Genomic DNA, 16727 nt, shown 5'->3' with positions numbered 1-16727 from the left:
TGAGAGACTCGGTTTCCAGAGAACAGGATGGAGAAAGAGAGAAGCAGCTGCTGTCTGATGTTGATCTCTGCTCTCCATGCGTGAGTGCACATGGTTCACAGGATTATAAATCATGCTCGTGCGAGCACACACACAGACACACACCTCCCCCTGTACCTTTGTTTTTACCTGTTAAGCATGAACTGTCCTTCGAATACTGCTTACAGCTATGCTTGTAACAGTCTAATGGTCATTTCTCGATTTACGTAGTTTGCTATCTGAGATTATCTATCTATCTATCTATCATCTATCTATCTATCTTCAATAATTAGCTTTTTCACAAACCCACTGACACACATATTTCTTATCCTTTATTTACACACACCGCACACACTGCTTTGATGGTCATTTTTCTTTTTACGTATTTATTTATTTATTCTATGTAAGTACACAGTACACTGTTGCTGTCTTCACACACACCAGAAGAGGGCATCAGATCTCATTACAGATGGTTGTGAGTCACCATGTGGTGGCTGGGATTTGAACTCAGGACCTCTGGAAGAGCAGTCAGTGCTCTTAACCACTGAGCCATCTCTCCAGCCCGATGGTCATTTTTTTTTTATTTATGTAATTCTCTATTGGATATATATATATATATATATATATATATATCCAATAATATAATAATTAGCTTTAAAAAAGCCCACTGACATGCATATTTCTTGTACATCACTAACAGATGTATACGTATATTTTGGCAGTGTTCAGGATGAAGCAGAGGGCTCAATCGTGCTAGGCAAGTGCTTTACATTTCTTCCCGTTTTGTTTGTTTATTTAGTCAGGGTCTCCCTGAGCCAAATTAGACTCTAAATCTCTAGGTAGCTGAAGATGACCTTGAACCCCTGACCTACTGCATTCACTTCCCGAGTGATGGGATGATAGGCTTGTGACAACATGTCAGATTCAGGCAGTTCTGCGCATGTGCTAGGAAGGCACACTACCAGCTGAGGTACATCCCAGTCTCATTTCTCCCATTTCAGACTGAGGGTGACTCTGAGATTAAGCAATGTTCATGTTTTTTCCCCAGAATGTTTATTTGGAATAGATAGACATCCGATAAATATGAATTACAATTTACAGTAAGAGACCTTATTAATACAAAACAATCTCAGGGACTTATCTTTTGCTTCACCCGACCTCAAGCTTACTAACATCTACTTGTAGGTCAGAGAATCAGCATAAGATACTCTCTGAAGCAAAGAAGACACTAATTTGATTGCTTGATAAAAATCCACCTTTGGAATTATGACATAATCCCTTCCCTGTGAAAAACAAGCTCCACTCCCCCAATCTCAAAGAAAATAATCAAATCAAAGCACGTGTTACTGCTTACGAGACCATTTGAGTCACCAAGCCTTTAAGTCTGAGCACTTGGGAGGCAGAGGTAGGTGGACCTCTGACTACAAGGGCAGTCTGGTTTATAGAGTTCCAGGACAGCCAGAAGCCCAGTTGATCAATAACATTTATTTCAGTTTGTCCCAACTCCTAGGGAGTGAATCTTTGAACTTAAAATTGGATCAACCTCCTATTTCCCCACAAAACACAAATGGGCTTTAAATGAAAACACTTTTTTCACTTGCTAATCAATTTTCTCAGGGTCAAAGTTCTGGCTACCACAAATGTTAGCTAGCAGGAGGCTTCCTGCAGGCAGGAAGCTAATCAGTAAGAATATCTGATGGCAAGAAGAAGGGAATCTCCGATCTAAAGAAACAGTTTTAGGCTGGGCGGTGGTGGCACACCCCTTGAACCCCAGCATCTGGGAGGCAGAGGCAGGCAGATCTCTGAGTTCCAGGCCCACCTGATCTACAGTGAACACCAGGGCTACACAGAGAAACCCTGTCCTAACAAACAAACAAACACACACACAAGAAGAAGAAGAAAGAAGAAGGAGAAGGAGAGGAAGAAGAAGAAGAAGAAGAAGAAGAAGAAGAAGAAGAAGAAGAAGAAGAAGAAGAAGAAGAAGAAGAAGAAGAAGAAGAAGAAGAAGAAGAAACATCTTTAGGAAAGCTGAGTTGGGGGGCAGATTATACAGGAGATGGGTGAATACTAACTGGTGACTGACTGCCTACTCATGTCTGAAGGTTTGTGGCCAAAGGACTCACAACTAATCCTAATTGCTGGTGAGAAGATGATTTTCAGTTACTCAAATCTTTTTTTTTTTCTTTTTTCTTTTTCTTTTTCTTTTTTTCTTTTTTTCGGAGCTGGGGACCGAACCCAGGGCCTTCCGCTTGCTAGGCAAGCGCTCTACCACTGAGCTAAATCCCCAACCCCCAGTTACTCAAATCTTAAAAACACAGATGCCCATTTCTTCATTTATTCTTTTTTTGAAATTTATTTTTACTTTATGTTAATTGGTGTCTTGTCTGCATGTATGTCTGTGTGAGGGTGTCGGGGTCCCCTGCAACTGGAGTTATAGATAGTTCTGAGCTGCCATGTGGGTGCTGGGAATTGAACCTGGGTCTTCTGGAAGAGCAGCCAGTGCTGTTGACCACTGAACCATCTCTCCAATCCCTCATCTATTCTTTTAAAATTGTTTGCTTCTTTGTTTGTTTATGGGTTTTCAAGACAGGGCTTCTTTGCATAGTTGGGGCTGTCCTGGAACTCTGGAGAGAAGGCTGGCCTTGAACTCAAAGAGATTCATATGCCTCTGATTCCCCAGTGCTGGGATTAAAGGCGTGTGCCACCAACGCCCAGCTCAAGTATTGTTATTATTCTTTTTAAAATTATGTGTGTGTCTGTGTGGGGGTTTGTGCATGTGATTACAAGCACCCGTAGAAGTCAGAGGGATTGGATATCTTGGAGTTGGAGTTACAAGTGGTCGTGAACTGCCAGATGAGGGTGCTGGGAGCTGGACTGAAGTCCTGGGAGGAGTGGCAGGCGCTCTTAACTGCTGAGCCATTACCCAAGCAGCCCCACTCTTGTCAGTGGTTAGTGTCAGTTCTTGACATAGTACATGCTGTCTGGCTAGAGGGTGTAGCTAGCTGCCCTAGTCCTCTTACTGATCACCAAATTCGAGGTAATGAAAGAAAACAAACTTCCCCTAGATGTTGTGAAAGATAAGGTCAGGGCAGGTTAAAAACCACAGAGCAGAGATCTGGCAGCTTACAAAGATTATTATCTTCCTAGGCATAGGGGACCCCCGTGAGTGCCATTTACTGTAATTTGATAGAGGCCAGAGGGTTTTCTTAGAGGGGCAGGCGTGTTGTATACATTTTAAGCAATTGAACACATTTCAAGTCACAACCTCTCTAGCCTTAAAAGCATGAGAGAGAGGGGGGGGAGGGAGGGAGGGGGAGGGAGCGAGGGAGAGAGAGGGGGGAGGGAGGGAGGGAGGGAGGGGGAGAGAGAGAGGGGGGGGCAGGGCAGATGCTTTTTTTTTTTTTTTCCTTTTCTTTTTTTCGGAGCTGGGGACCGAACCCAGGGCCTTGCGCTTGCTAGGCAAGCGCTCTACCACTGAGCTAAATCCCCAACCCCAGGGCAGATGCTTTTAATCCCATTGTTTGGAAGTATGAGGCAGGCAGATCCCTTGAATCAAAGGCCTTCCTGGTGGTCAACGTAGTGAATTCCAGGCCAGACGGAGCTGTCCCACGAGACTTTGTCTCAAAAAGTAAAACAAAACGCAACAAAAGAATGACTCCAATCAGGTGTATATATGGATGGGGTGGGGTTGGGGGGGGGTGAATGGAACAATGACTCATGAGGTCTAACCCTAGACAAAGATCCACGGGTGACCAAGGAATGCTTAGACTGGGGTAGTCTTCCCCAGGAAAGAGAACACCAATACTAGGTTAGCCCTGAAAACATAAACACACAAGTGACATTATACATCCTGAGCGGGTTGTATTTACATACTTAGAAACACACATACATATATAACGACTATTAAAAACAGAGACTGTGGGGTTGGGGATTTAGCTCTGTGGTAGAGCACTTGCCTAGGAAGTGCAAGGCCCTGGGTTCGGTCCCCAGCTCCGAAAAAAAAAAAAGAACCAAAAAACAAACAAACAAACAAAAAACCAAAAAAAAAAAAAAAAAAAAAAAACCCAGAGACTGTGAATTTGAAAGAGAGCAAGGAGGGAGGAGTTATACGGGAAGGTTTTCAGAGAGGAGAAGGAAAGCAGAAATGGGGTTACTTGTGACCTCGGCGGTGGGGGGAGACCCTAAAAAGAAAAAAAAATATTTTTAAAGGAGCTTAAGGCTGCTTATCACCAGTTTACTTGCTCCACCCTGCCTGCCCCAGCAAGGTCACCTGTTAGCTCATCTTTCTCAGGGCAACTAGACCACATTTTTTTTTTTTTTTTGCGAACACGCCCCCTTTTCCCCGTGGAAAGTGAGGGGGAACGGGTGTCTCTATCTTGGAGGTTCTAGCTCCCCGGATTCTTATCTTTTTGCAGACTCTGTCCTTCCCTTCATAAACCGAGGGGGTCCAACCTGAGGGTTGTCTTGTGCAACTGCGGGGTTTAGGGGCCCTCCAGGAGGGCGGGGCGGAGGGGAGGGGCGAGCGCCTTGACGCAAGAGGCTCGGGCCAATGAGAACGCCTCGCGGTGCCGGCAGAGTCGCCCCGCCATAAAAAGAGAGGCGCGGCGGGGCTCCCCAGCTGGCGGCTTGCCCTAGACTTCGAACCTCATTCGGTGCTGAACTCCTGTCCCGGTGACAGCCACAGGTCACGGCCGCCGGCTAAGCCGAGCCGCAGCGCTTGGTAGCACCTTAGGGTGTCTCGGGAGCAATCGCGCCGGGTCCATGGAGAAGCCGCGGGGTGTAAGGTGCACCAATGGGTTCCCCGAGCGGGAGCTGCCGCGGCCCGGGGCCAGCCGACCTGCCGAGAAGTCCCGGCCGCCCGAGGCCAAGGGCGCACAGCCAGCCGACGCCTGGAAGGCAGGGCGGCCCCGCAGCGAGGAGGATAACGAGCTGAACCTCCCCAACCTGGCGGCCGCTTACTCGTCCATCCTGCGCTCGCTAGGCGAGGACCCCCAGCGGCAGGGGCTGCTCAAGACGCCCTGGAGGGCGGCCACCGCCATGCAGTTCTTCACCAAGGGATACCAGGAGACCATCTCAGGTCGGTACGTGCGCCGGGGTGTGTGAGGCGCGGGAGGCTGGTTCAGGAAGCAGGGGCAGCTCCGGGAACTTTCCCGAGTTGCTTCACTTTTGGCGCACCGAGCCGAGCTGTCACGTCCCAGCCTCTTCTGTGGCCCCGGAGCCTCCACCTGGCCGAGGCGAGGGCCCTTCCTGGGTCGTGTGGCTGGCACTCAGGGCTCTGGGGAGGGTGACCTGCGAGTGCATAGCCACTGACAGTGAACTCCCGGGTGGGAGGGAATGTGGGACCCTCTCACCCCCGCGCCCAGGGTGCGATGAGGCACGTGCAGCACCCACCTTCCCCACGTTAAGGATCCGGTGGACACTGGTTGAAGGCGCTTTTTGGGTGAAGCCAGGTTTCCGTTACACCCAGTAAGCCTGGTAAAGTTAGTTACTCGTAATGGGGCGGAGGACTTCTTCGGAGAGTTGGAATTCCCATCTGATTAATTCAAGTTTAGGACTCGACCAAAATTTGACATAATTCTGGATTCAGATTTACACACAGTTTGAGGTGTGGACTTTCTTGAGCTAGAATTGCTGAAAGTCTTTACTGCTTTATTCCCCCAAAAGAAATAAAGGGATCACCTGCTGCTACTCCGAGGGTTGCTGCTCTCTGGACCCGGGATTCCATGCTTGCGTGCCCCCTCCCCCCTCTAAAATCAGCCGTGTCCGAGCCTGCTGGCAGCAAGTCTTTTCCAGTCAGTGATGAGGAGTTGTGGGTACAGAGGCTGGGTGAAGAGGAAGTGGAAAATGACGAGGGCCTTGCTGCCTATTTGGTAAAGCAGTGTTGGCTTTTATTTTAAAAGGAGAAGCTTCTGGTTCCTTTGGCTGAGTTCAGCGGCCTTATTTCCAGTTTACGTCTGGGCATCTCTGTGACATGTTTCTTTGCCTCCACCACTACTCAAAAAAAAAAAAAAACCCAAAAACAAACAAACAAACAAAAAAAACGGAAACAAAGGTACTGTTTTGAAAGGTGGTACTGTTTTGAAAGGTGGTAATCCTGTCTGTTCCTGTCATCTTCCTGAAGGCATTGAGAGACTGAGAACCCGTCCTTGAAAGAACATTATTTCTGCCCAGCCTTCCCCCACCTCAAAGGAAGGGTGGGAGATCAGAGCCTGAGAAGGGCGGGGCCCCAAAGGAAACGAAACTACTTCCTAATAATTCGAGGAAGTGGACTCAGATCTAGTTCTGAGTCTGGATTTCACTGTTTTACATAGATTTGATGGTGAAAGTTTGAACCTCAAAAGCAGAGTTTGAGAATGCAAAGGCGGGAGAGCAATCACTGTGGTTTTTCTGAGAGTTCAGTGTCTGGGAGTGTTAGCGTGTTTGACCGTCCAGATGTAGCCAGGAGGAGCATCTTGACAGAGCCTTGTTCATTCTGCCTCTTGACACAAAAGGTGGCCCTCAATGGCATCCTTCGGCTTGAGTCCCTCCCTCCTGCGGGTCTCATTACTCCAAGGCAGAGGAGTTTCTAGCCTGCTATTTGAGAGCTGATAGCCATGGGCTTACTTCTCAGGAGCTGAGATTCAGCTAAAGAAGCCTAAGGGCTCCAAAGTATCCTCCATTCCAATTTATTCATAAAAGGTCCACTGACTGACCTAGAGACAAGATCTGACAGCTGAGAAGACAGGGCTAGTGAGAGGCATCCTAATGGCTATGGAATTTGCTTTTCCAGCGATAGAAATGTTCTGGGACTAGACAGGTGACAAGTTACACGGCATTGGGATTGCTACTGAAGTGCATGCTTTACAAATGGTTAAAAGGAAGAACCTTATAGATGCTCTGCCACAACAAAAATCACTGCTTATCTGAACATTTTTGGTCACCATCAATTGAGTTTTTCAAACGTAGCATTGGCTGGCACGGATGCCAGGTATGTAGGTAGACCAGATGACTCTAGAACTAGGAGATCTGCCTACCTCTGCCTCTGGCAGGCAGGGATTGAAGGTGTGAGCTACCATGCCTGCCTCAACTGAATGGTCTGGGCTAACCCTGAGCTTTGACATTAAGCATTATTCTTTTATCCTCACAATGAGGAAGCCGAGTGGGAGGTTATACATGGTGGGAACTAGGCAGTATGGCCACCAGTCAGTAGGTACTTCCTCATGTTGCAATACAGCTAGATGAATCAGTGTACTTTTCTAACAAGCATGTGGACAGAGAAAGGTGTGGACTGGCTACGATCAACTTGTCACATGTAATAAAGTATAGTGAAGGTAAATGCTTAATTCAATTTTTACATAATGTGTAATTTTCTATTTCATAGGCATTGGTATTTTGCCTTTGTGTATGCCTACATGAGGGATTGGATCTCCTGGAATTGGAGTTGCAGTTGTGAGCTGCCATATGGGTGCTGGGAATTGAACCTGGGTCCTCTGGACCTGGTGTTCTTAGCCACTGAGCCATCTCTCTGGCCCCAAATGTTTAATTTTAAATGTTTTTACTCTTCAAGAATTCCATTCATACCCAGTGGAGAGTGGAGATAGCAGTGGCACATAGCTTTAATCCCATCAGAGGCTTGTGGATCTCGAGTTCCAGGCCAGCCTGGTCTAGGGAGTGATTTCCAAGGACAGCCTGGGCTACCCAGAGAAACCCTGTCTCAAACAAAGAATGTCGTTCATGCGTACAATGTATTTAGATCAGATTCATCCCTCACCCCTTCTATCTACTCATATCCTTCTGCCCCCCACTCTCCCTTCCCTTCCTGCCCTCCCCTTTCCAACTTTCTGCCTTTTAAATGTTGTATTTATTTTTAAACAAATTTATATTTATAAATTTAAATATATGAAACCTATGGTGTCTATATACTCATGGTTATGTGGCCATCCACAGGACTGTATTTGACTTGCTAGGAGTCACCCCCTTAAAGAAACGGTTGCTCCCCAGAAGCCATCAAGTGAGACAGAGCCTAGGGAGTAGGGCCTGTGACCCTCTCCCCCATTCATGCTGAGTTGACAAATAACCAAATTATTTTTTCCAAAAAAGATAACAATTTCCTAATTTCAAAAAATTTTTTTTTATTTAGCATGTATGAGTGTTTTGCCTTCCTATGTGTATGCACATCGCATGGATACAGGGGCCCTCCGAGGCCAGCGGAAGGCGTCAGATCCCTTGGAACTGGAGTTAGATGTATGAACCAACATGTGGGCACTGCCACTTCACCAGATGCTATATGTAAGAGCTGAGGCAGCCCTTGAGAGTCTGATTTTTTTTTTTTTAGAGTTAATGGACAACCAGGGATCTAAATTGTTTGTATGTCTGGTGCTTTATTAATTCCTTGCTGACTTAGGGCACAAGTTATTTAATACTCTCTGTGTTTTCCCTTCTCCCAGCTTTTCCGTTCATTTCTTGCCCCTGGGAGTTTGTCATTTTCCCACCTCCCTCCCTGTCACACCTTTCTCCTTCCAGCAACTGCCTTTCCATGGGAATGACTCTGGTCATCTGTGACAGGGCTGCCTGCCTACCAGTCTCCCTCTGGTTGTTACTGCTGTATCTTGTGGGCTAGCAGCTCTCCTCGGCACGTATCCTAGGATTCTGGCATCTCTAAACTTGGGGTCTCCGAGGCACTCTAGACTCCACCTTCAGAGTTTCTTTCACACAGTGGCCTCATCTTCGCCTCCTTGCAGGGACAGCCCTGACATACACCTGGCCTCAGTGGCTTTCCTTGGTTGTGGAGGGGTGATTCCATAACTCCTTCTATCATTGACTCTAAAGCCAGAAACGTGGCTAAAGCTGCCAAGCTCTGCTGCTTTCTGTATTGAATGGTTTCCTCTACTGTCTAAATTCGGCTGTCCTGGAACCAGTTGTGTACACTAAGCTGACCTTGAACTCAAAGATCTGCATGCTCCTGTATTGAAGGTATTTATTACCATGCCTTGACTTAAGCTGTTCTTTAATTCCTTTTCACAAGATGGATGCTTAGCTGGGTAGGGTCTTTCTATGCTTCTAGTGTATAGCGGATATAATTACCATTTCAGAACTACAGGGAGGAGCATAGTGTGGAGACACTAGATTAGAGCAAGACCAAAACCAGTTGGATACACTCAAAACTATACCTCCATGGCTGATGTCAAAATGTCCTTTAGATCTCTAATTCCTTTCAGTTGTGTTGACTGCAGCACACTTCTTTCTCCTGGAAATACGTGATCTGATTTTTTTTTTTTAAAAGGGGATTACAGTTACTAGATTTTATGAATCTCAGAAAAGACTTTGAACTTTGGACTTTTAAATACTGTTGAAACTGAGAACACGGGGACTTTTAAAGTTGGATTAAATACATTTTGCATTATGTTATGGTGACAAGCCTATGGGAGGCCAGGGAGTGGAATGTGCTGGTGGTAGGAATAGGTGTAGCCCTCCATAGACTTGTGTTTGAATGCTTGACCCATAGATATGGTGCTATTAAGAGGCATGGCCTGGGGTTGGGGATTTAGCTCAGTGGTAGAGCGCTTGCCTAGCAAGCACAAGGCCCTGGGTTCGGTCCCCAGCTCCGAAAAAAAGAAAAGAAAAAAAAAAAAAAAGAGGCATGGCCTTTGTTGGAGGAAGTGTGTCACCATGGGGCAGGCATCGAGGTCTCCTATGCTCAAGCTCTGCCCAGTGTGGTGCACAATCTCCTGCCTGCACATCCAGACGTAGAACTCTTGGCTCTTCCAGCACCACATTTTCCTGCATGATGCCATGCTTCCTGGAATGACAATAGTACACTAAGCTGCCGAAACCGTAAGCCAGCCCCAGTGAAATGTTTTTCTTTATAGATAGGAGTTACTGTGGTCATGGTGCCTTTTCACAGCCATAAAACCCTAAGACAGTTGAACTCTAAACAGTGACAGCTAAAGGGTGAAGGTAGATAAGAAATGATATTTAATAGGCAGTTGTGAGTGCCGGGGTCTGAACGTGGGTCCTCTAGAAGAATACTACATGCTCTTGACCTCTTTCCAGTCTCAAAGTAGTTCATCCTATATCATGGATGGAAGGTAAATTCATGCCCTTGTTTTTTAACATATATATTATAAGGCCTGTGGAGATGGTTAAGTTGATAATGTGCTTACTGAATAACCCGAGTTTGATTCCTAGCACTCACATGAGAAAGCAAGGTGAGGTAGCATACTTGTGTTATCTTAGCACTGAGGAGGTAGAGACAGGAGCCCTGGGGCTTACTGGCTACCTAGACTAGCAAAACTGGTAAGCTCTAAGTTCATAGTGGAGAGACTGTCTTAAGAGATGAGAAACTGAGGGGAATACCTGACATCACACACATGCATGTGCACATGCACACGCACACAGACACATAGACGCACAGATGCACAGACACAAGACACACATATACGTACACAGTCACATAGATAGATATATACAATACATAGATATGTACACACACATACATGCATACAGATCATACATACAGACACACACACAGAGACATACACATACATACACAGAGAGTCACAGATACACATACAAATACAGATACACACGGATCACACGCACACACACACATACACACACACACATACATACACACACATACACGCACACACACCAGTTCATATAAGGACTGAAATGTCAATGAATAAACATGTGGCACTACTTAAATCTTGACTCACTAATCATTTCTGTTAATTTTGTTAGTGGGTTATTAAATAGAGCTTGTTTGTTTCCAGAATGAGCTCTGTGAATGAAGAGGAAATCAGAAAGCTGTCGCTACAGTGGTTTTGTAGATCAGAGCCGTCAAGACTAGAGGAGAAAAGCCAGGAGTGGGGAGGTACAGGTACTGCATGGAATGCTGGAATGACAAACACGCTTTTTCTGTTGTTGTGAAGAGGCAATTTATAAAGGACATTGAAGTGGTGGCTTTATAGTTTCAGAGGGTGAATCCATGACCATCACAGCAGTGAGTAGAGCAGCAGGCGGGCAGGCAGGCAGGCAGGCAGGCAGGCGGGCGGGCGGGCGGGCAGGCAGGCAGGCAGGCAGGCAGGCAGGGTGCTAGAGGCAGAAGTTGAAAGCTTTAAATCTTATTCTCTGGTTGGAGTCAGGGGGAGGGGGAGGGGGCAGACAGACAGATACCCTGAGAAAGAGACTGGGCCTGATATGGCCTCTTAATCTCAAAGCCTCTGCCCAGTGTCATACCTTCTCCAACAAGGCCACACCTCCTAATCCTTCCAAAAAGGTTCCAGTTCCAAGCAACTGGGGACCAAGCATTTAAACATGAGCCTATGTGGGGGTCCGGGGGAAGCACTCCCATTCAAACCACTACCACAGCGTCCATACTGATCCTAGTTTCTTAGGCTACCAAAGAAAACACGGCAGCTGGGGATTTAAGATGGGGATTGTACAGTCTTGGGTGCCAGGTCTGAAAATGAACCAGCAAACTCTAGCTCCCTCGGAAACTACTGGAGTCCCAGTTTCCGGTTGTAGAACTCAGTCCATGTTCCTTGGTTTGAAGCCATCACTCGCTGTGGTCAGCGTCCTAGCTTTTATCTCCTGGGGACACTGCTGAATTTGTTGAGTTACACCTGCAGCATTGGAGGCACAGATCTTCATTTGAGACAGGGTCTCTCTGTAGCCCTGGCTGGCCTGGAACTCACAGAGACCGGACCAGCCTCTGCCTCTTGAATATTGAGATTAAGGGTTTGTACCTCCAGGCTTGGGGGGCGTTTTTTCCAGGTATTGTGCAGAGCACTGAGCAGAGTGGGTGAAGCCGGATATGGTTTTTGCCCTCCCTGGAGGGCCTTCAGAGAAAAGAGACATTAACCAGTCACGGGGAAGAGAAAGGTGGCTATAGCCACACGGTGCAGAGAGCTGTTAGGAAGGGCACTTGATGTCTTTGCCCGCTGACTTTGAGGCCTCCCTGAGACTTTGACAGGTATCACTTTGCTTTATCTTTATGATATCCCTATAGGACATGTTGTAGACAAGGGAACTGAGGCGCAGGGAAGACTTGCTCCAGATGGTGGCTGACAAGCAACATGGCTTCCAGTCGATGGCAGTGTTGTACTAATTTACTTGGCTTTCTTCTTCTCTTTTGTTTTTTTTTTTTTTTTTTTCTGCTGTTTGCTTGGTCTGGCCCTGGAAATTCCTCCACATCCTGGCATCTCTCCAGGTTTGCATTTGCAGCATCCTTTGGCTACTTGAGTTTAGTGTTTCAGTAAGACTGCAGTACCAAAACTGACCAGGAGAGGGCCGACCTCTAGTTACCGGTTTTGGGATTAGGAATCCAGGTTCCATGGCTCCTAATTTCATGTTATGTGAAAGGAGATGTTTCTGACAGCTGTAGATTCTCCCCGGGGTCTGTGGCAGTTACACTCAGGAACGACCTAGAGTGAGGTAGTTGGGATTATCTGAACCGTCTGGTGATTTTGTTATACGTTATTAAGGCCAAGGATTTACTAGACTTTTGTTTTACAGTAGAACACTTTCAGAACAAAAGAGGACTTGTGGGCAATCTGTTTGAATCTTTAGCCACTTGCCTGAGAGCTAACTGATGAACTTGATGGATACTTGACTTTGTTTCAGGGCAGACCATTCAGTGCTCTGTCTTGTTAGGATCGTTTAAAAATTATCTTTTTATTATCTTTTTATTTTTTTGTGTGTTTTGTGTGCTTATATGTCTCTTTCCCCACCCCCACCCCCTTTCTGTGTGTGTGTGTGTGTTCATGGAGGCCAAAAGAGGGTGCTGGCCAAGGTGCTGGTGTTACAGGCGGTTGTGAGCCACCATGTGGGTGCTGAGAGCCAAACCCAGTCCTTTGGAAGTGCAGGGGGTACTCTGCTGGGCCACCTCTCCAGCCCAGCGTTACGGAATAGTTCTGGTGTGCACGAGGCTAAGCCGTGTCCCCATCATGCAGCCTCGGTGACTGTCAGCACAGTACCTCTGTCCTGCTTTGCCCCTCCCTGCCTCACAACCTTTCTTCACTGAATCAGCTTACAGCGAGTCCCTGATGTGTTATTTCATAGCTAAACATTCTGCCGATCTCTAGAACATAAGGATTTGAAAAACAGTAGTGTGTGCTCAAGTGTGAAGTTGATCACAGCCCCTTGTTATCCAGTCACTAGCAGGTGCTTGCAGCTACTGGTCTCTCACAGGCTTCTTTGTATTAACTGATCTCGATTTAAACAAGATTCTCACATTATACTAGGGAACTCTTCCTTAAGGCCATCTCAAAAAATTTTTCTTCAAACTGAATGTCCCTGCCTTCTACTTCCTGTGTATCTCTCTCTCCACCTGCCTGACTCCATCTCTATGGTTTTTCTTTTCTTTCCTTAAAAAAAAAAATTTTATTTATTTCATGTATGTGAGTACACTGTAGCTGTCTTCAGACACACCAGAAGAGGGCATCAGATCCCATTACAGATGGTTGTGAGCCACCATGTGGTTGCTGGGAATTGAACTCAGGACCTCTGGAAGAGCAGTCAGTGCTCTTAGCCACTGAGCCATCTCTCCAGCCCCTCACCTTGACTTTTTAGACTCTGATAAGTTGCCGAAGAAACGGCCATAGTCTTCTACAGTCCTGCCTTTGTTTATTTTATTCCCAAGAGTTAGTCTATTGTAAGCCTCTCATTTCTCGTATTGCACTTATGATCAGATTGAGAGGCTCTCTCGTCCCTCAAAATAAAAATGTTTAAGTGTAGGCAAGACTGCATAGTAGGAGGCATGTGACTCTGGGGAAGCTAAGTGTCTTTTCTGGAATTAAGCTCAGTCAACCTTAAGTGTCTCAGCCAGTCTTGCCAATTACAGAGTTTCCAGCCAGCCTGTCACCTACTGATTTAGGATCTGTTGGTGACTGCCTAGATCTGGTATTTACTAGAACTGATGAGCTAATGATCTTTGTTCCTTTTATTTTAAATGTATTAGTTGGAATTCTAAGCGGGACTCTTGTGTCCCTTTAAAAAGGGGCCCTATAAGGGGGTTGGGGATTTAGCTCAGTGGTAGAGCACTTGCCTAGCAAGCGCAAGGCCCTGGGTTCGGTTCCCAGCTCTGAAAAAAAGAAAAGGAAAAAAAAAGGGGGGGGGGCTATAACTCTGGCAAGTAAATGAAGCTTTAAAGATTTATTTGTTTATTTATTTATTATATACAAGTACGCTGTAGCTGTCTTCAGACACACCAGAAGAGGGCATCGGATCCCTTCACAGATGGTTGTGAGCCACCCTGTGGTTGCTGGGATTTGAACTCAGGACCTCTGGAAGAGCAGTCAGTGCTCTTAACCACTGAGCCGTCTCTCCAGCCTGAAGCTTTTAAACATAAAAAAAATCTGTGATTTTAAATGTCTTTAATTCTATAATAGTAAACTACTTAACCATGCTTAATCTAGAAACTATAAAATATGACTAACATAGTAATTATTTTTCATATGTTGAATACACTCACAAATGGAGTCAAGTGATCATCTGGGGATGACATCACCACTCATCCCGGGCAGTGGGCTGATGACAGTGTAAGACGAGATGCTGGGAAGTGTTGGGAGAAACGTGAGCCGCACAACTGGAAAAGCCACGCAACTGGAAATTGCCAAAGCCTCTGTAGAGAAGGCTCCTAGTAAAGGAAATCCAAAGGCCTAGGCAAACAGGAAACAGGATTGACCCCCCTGCTCTCCAGGAGAGAAACACACAAGTCCTACGTATAGATACATTGTTCTTTGTTGGATTGACAAACATACAGAAATTTGATACTATTTGATACTATAATATTGAAACTAGAAGAAGAAAAGCATGATGTATGTATTCAAGGTTAGGTACTGTGGGGAAATGGTTTAAATATCCATTGTCTTACAGTTGAGTGAGGGATGCGTGTGAGGATGGAAATGATTAGCAGCTCTCCACAGTTGTCCATTGAGCAATGCTAGACCTGAGGCAGTGTCTCTCTCCCTGAACTTGCAGCTCACTGATTGGCTAGATGGCTAGCAAGTCCCTGGAAATCCTCCTGCCTCTGCCTTTCTATTGTAGAAAATATTAAATTTCAATCCAGGGTGTCTACCCCACCTTTGATCATTCATTTCTCAGATAAATGACACACATGGCCTTTATATTTCTTTTTTTTTTTTTTTCTTTTCTTTCGGAGCTGGGGACCAAACCCAGAGCCTTGGGCTTGCTAGGCAAGTGCTCTACCACTGAGCTAAATCCCCAACCCGGCCTTTATATTTCTAAGAAGCCCTTATTAGCACAGATGCTGGACAGATATCTACCCTCTATGCTATTAAAATCCATTTCCTCCTGATAACCCCGAGTAAGTACTTACATAGTTTCATGGCCAGCCCTCATGGCCATGCTTTCATGACTCCTAACTCATGGTGTCTTTCTCCTTTCTCCACCTTCTCTCTTCCCCTCGTGGTCTCCTACCCCAACCCTGGGAACACCACGCCCTGCCTTCCTCCATGCTGCACAGGTATAGGCTATAGGAATCTTTATTTAATAGTTAGAAATAACTTGGAGGCAAGGTCACATAGTGTCACTTGTGTCTATGTGTGGACTCTTCTTGTCTTTGGGCAACCAGGCCTTGGGGCCTCACCTAGCATTACAATATGTAGCGACAGACAGGCCAACCCCCCATTCCTCAACACCATCCCAGTGCTGAGGTGATAGCTACCATGCACAGTGTTTTATGTTGGTTCTGAGGGATCCGAACTCAGGTCCTGATGCTCACACAGCCAGCACTTTACCGACTAAGCTCCCTGTCCACCCCAAGTATTTTCTTTAAAATGGATTTGTGCATATTTTCAAGGTAGGAAATGATTAAAGTGGACTACTGTCAGGGCATATTCTAAAAATAACCTTGATTTTATAAATGTTGCTAAGCTACCTGATTCTGATAGCCCCTCCCCCCCCAATATCCTAAGCAACCTATACATAAGTGAATTAACACAGTTTAACTTTATGGGTCAACCATACTTTAATAATATTTTTAACTTTTTAAGCCCATGCTTGGATTTTCAAATAAATTAAAAATTACTCTGACAGCCACTGAACGCAGCATTGGCTCAGAGAGAGATCCAGGCTCACCTCCCTATTCAGTGGATGTGGAAAATGGCAAGAGTATGAACTATGCCCAGCCCTGTGATCAACCCTGCCAGCCAGCTTCTCCTGAAGTGGTATGGCAGCTAGCCTGCAGATTCTGACCGCTGCTCCACACAACCCTACCAGGGTTGTTCAGCGAAGCCCACTCAGGGCTCAGCTTGTCCATCCCAGCCCAGTTGCCTCTGGCCCTCCACTTAGCACCGTGCATCCAGTCTTGCAGCAGCAGCTTCTACGGCTATTCTTGCTGTTCACGCCACTTCCCGGCAAACATATGCTGGAGAAATCCTCGGTCCACAGCAGTGTCTTAAAGCAGTTACCATGCAACAGCCAAGACCCTTGGCCGGATTCCATGTTGGCATCTGTGCCCCATCGAGAGCCAAAGCGAAAGTGGGGTGAACAGTTGTTTCTCTAATTAGAGCCACACACCCAGGTCCTGCTGGTAAGGTCACTTGTGTGTTGTTGGGGGTTGGTGACTCAGAACCACTTCATATGCTCCAGTCAGCCTCCGAGTCTCTCCCGTCTGATTGATAGGCATTCTGCAAGCCTTCCAAGCTGAAGATGTCCAGGAAGGAAGCAGTTAGCAGTGCCAAGGTGTTCATGTTGATCAGGGA

General features: G+C 46.2%; 1 protein-coding gene across 1 annotated transcript in view; it reads left to right on the top strand.

Annotated features, from left to right (window-relative positions):
* The first annotated feature begins 4652 nt into the window (after positions 1 to 4652).
* Positions 4653 to 16727, top strand: part of Gch1 (GTP cyclohydrolase 1) — a 33407-nt gene continuing 21332 nt past the window's right edge. The window contains 1 exon segment of the mRNA NM_024356.1: positions 4653 to 5095. Coding sequence (NP_077332.1) covers positions 4780 to 5095 — 316 coding nt within the window. The 5' untranslated portion in view covers positions 4653 to 4779.

Source organism: Rattus norvegicus, chromosome 15, assembly GCF_036323735.1.
Source record: "Rattus norvegicus strain BN/NHsdMcwi chromosome 15, GRCr8, whole genome shotgun sequence".
Lineage (NCBI taxonomy): Eukaryota > Metazoa > Chordata > Mammalia > Rodentia > Muridae > Rattus > Rattus norvegicus.
Note: the sequence above shows the minus strand (reverse complement) of the source record. Positions and strands in the feature narration are given on the sequence as shown.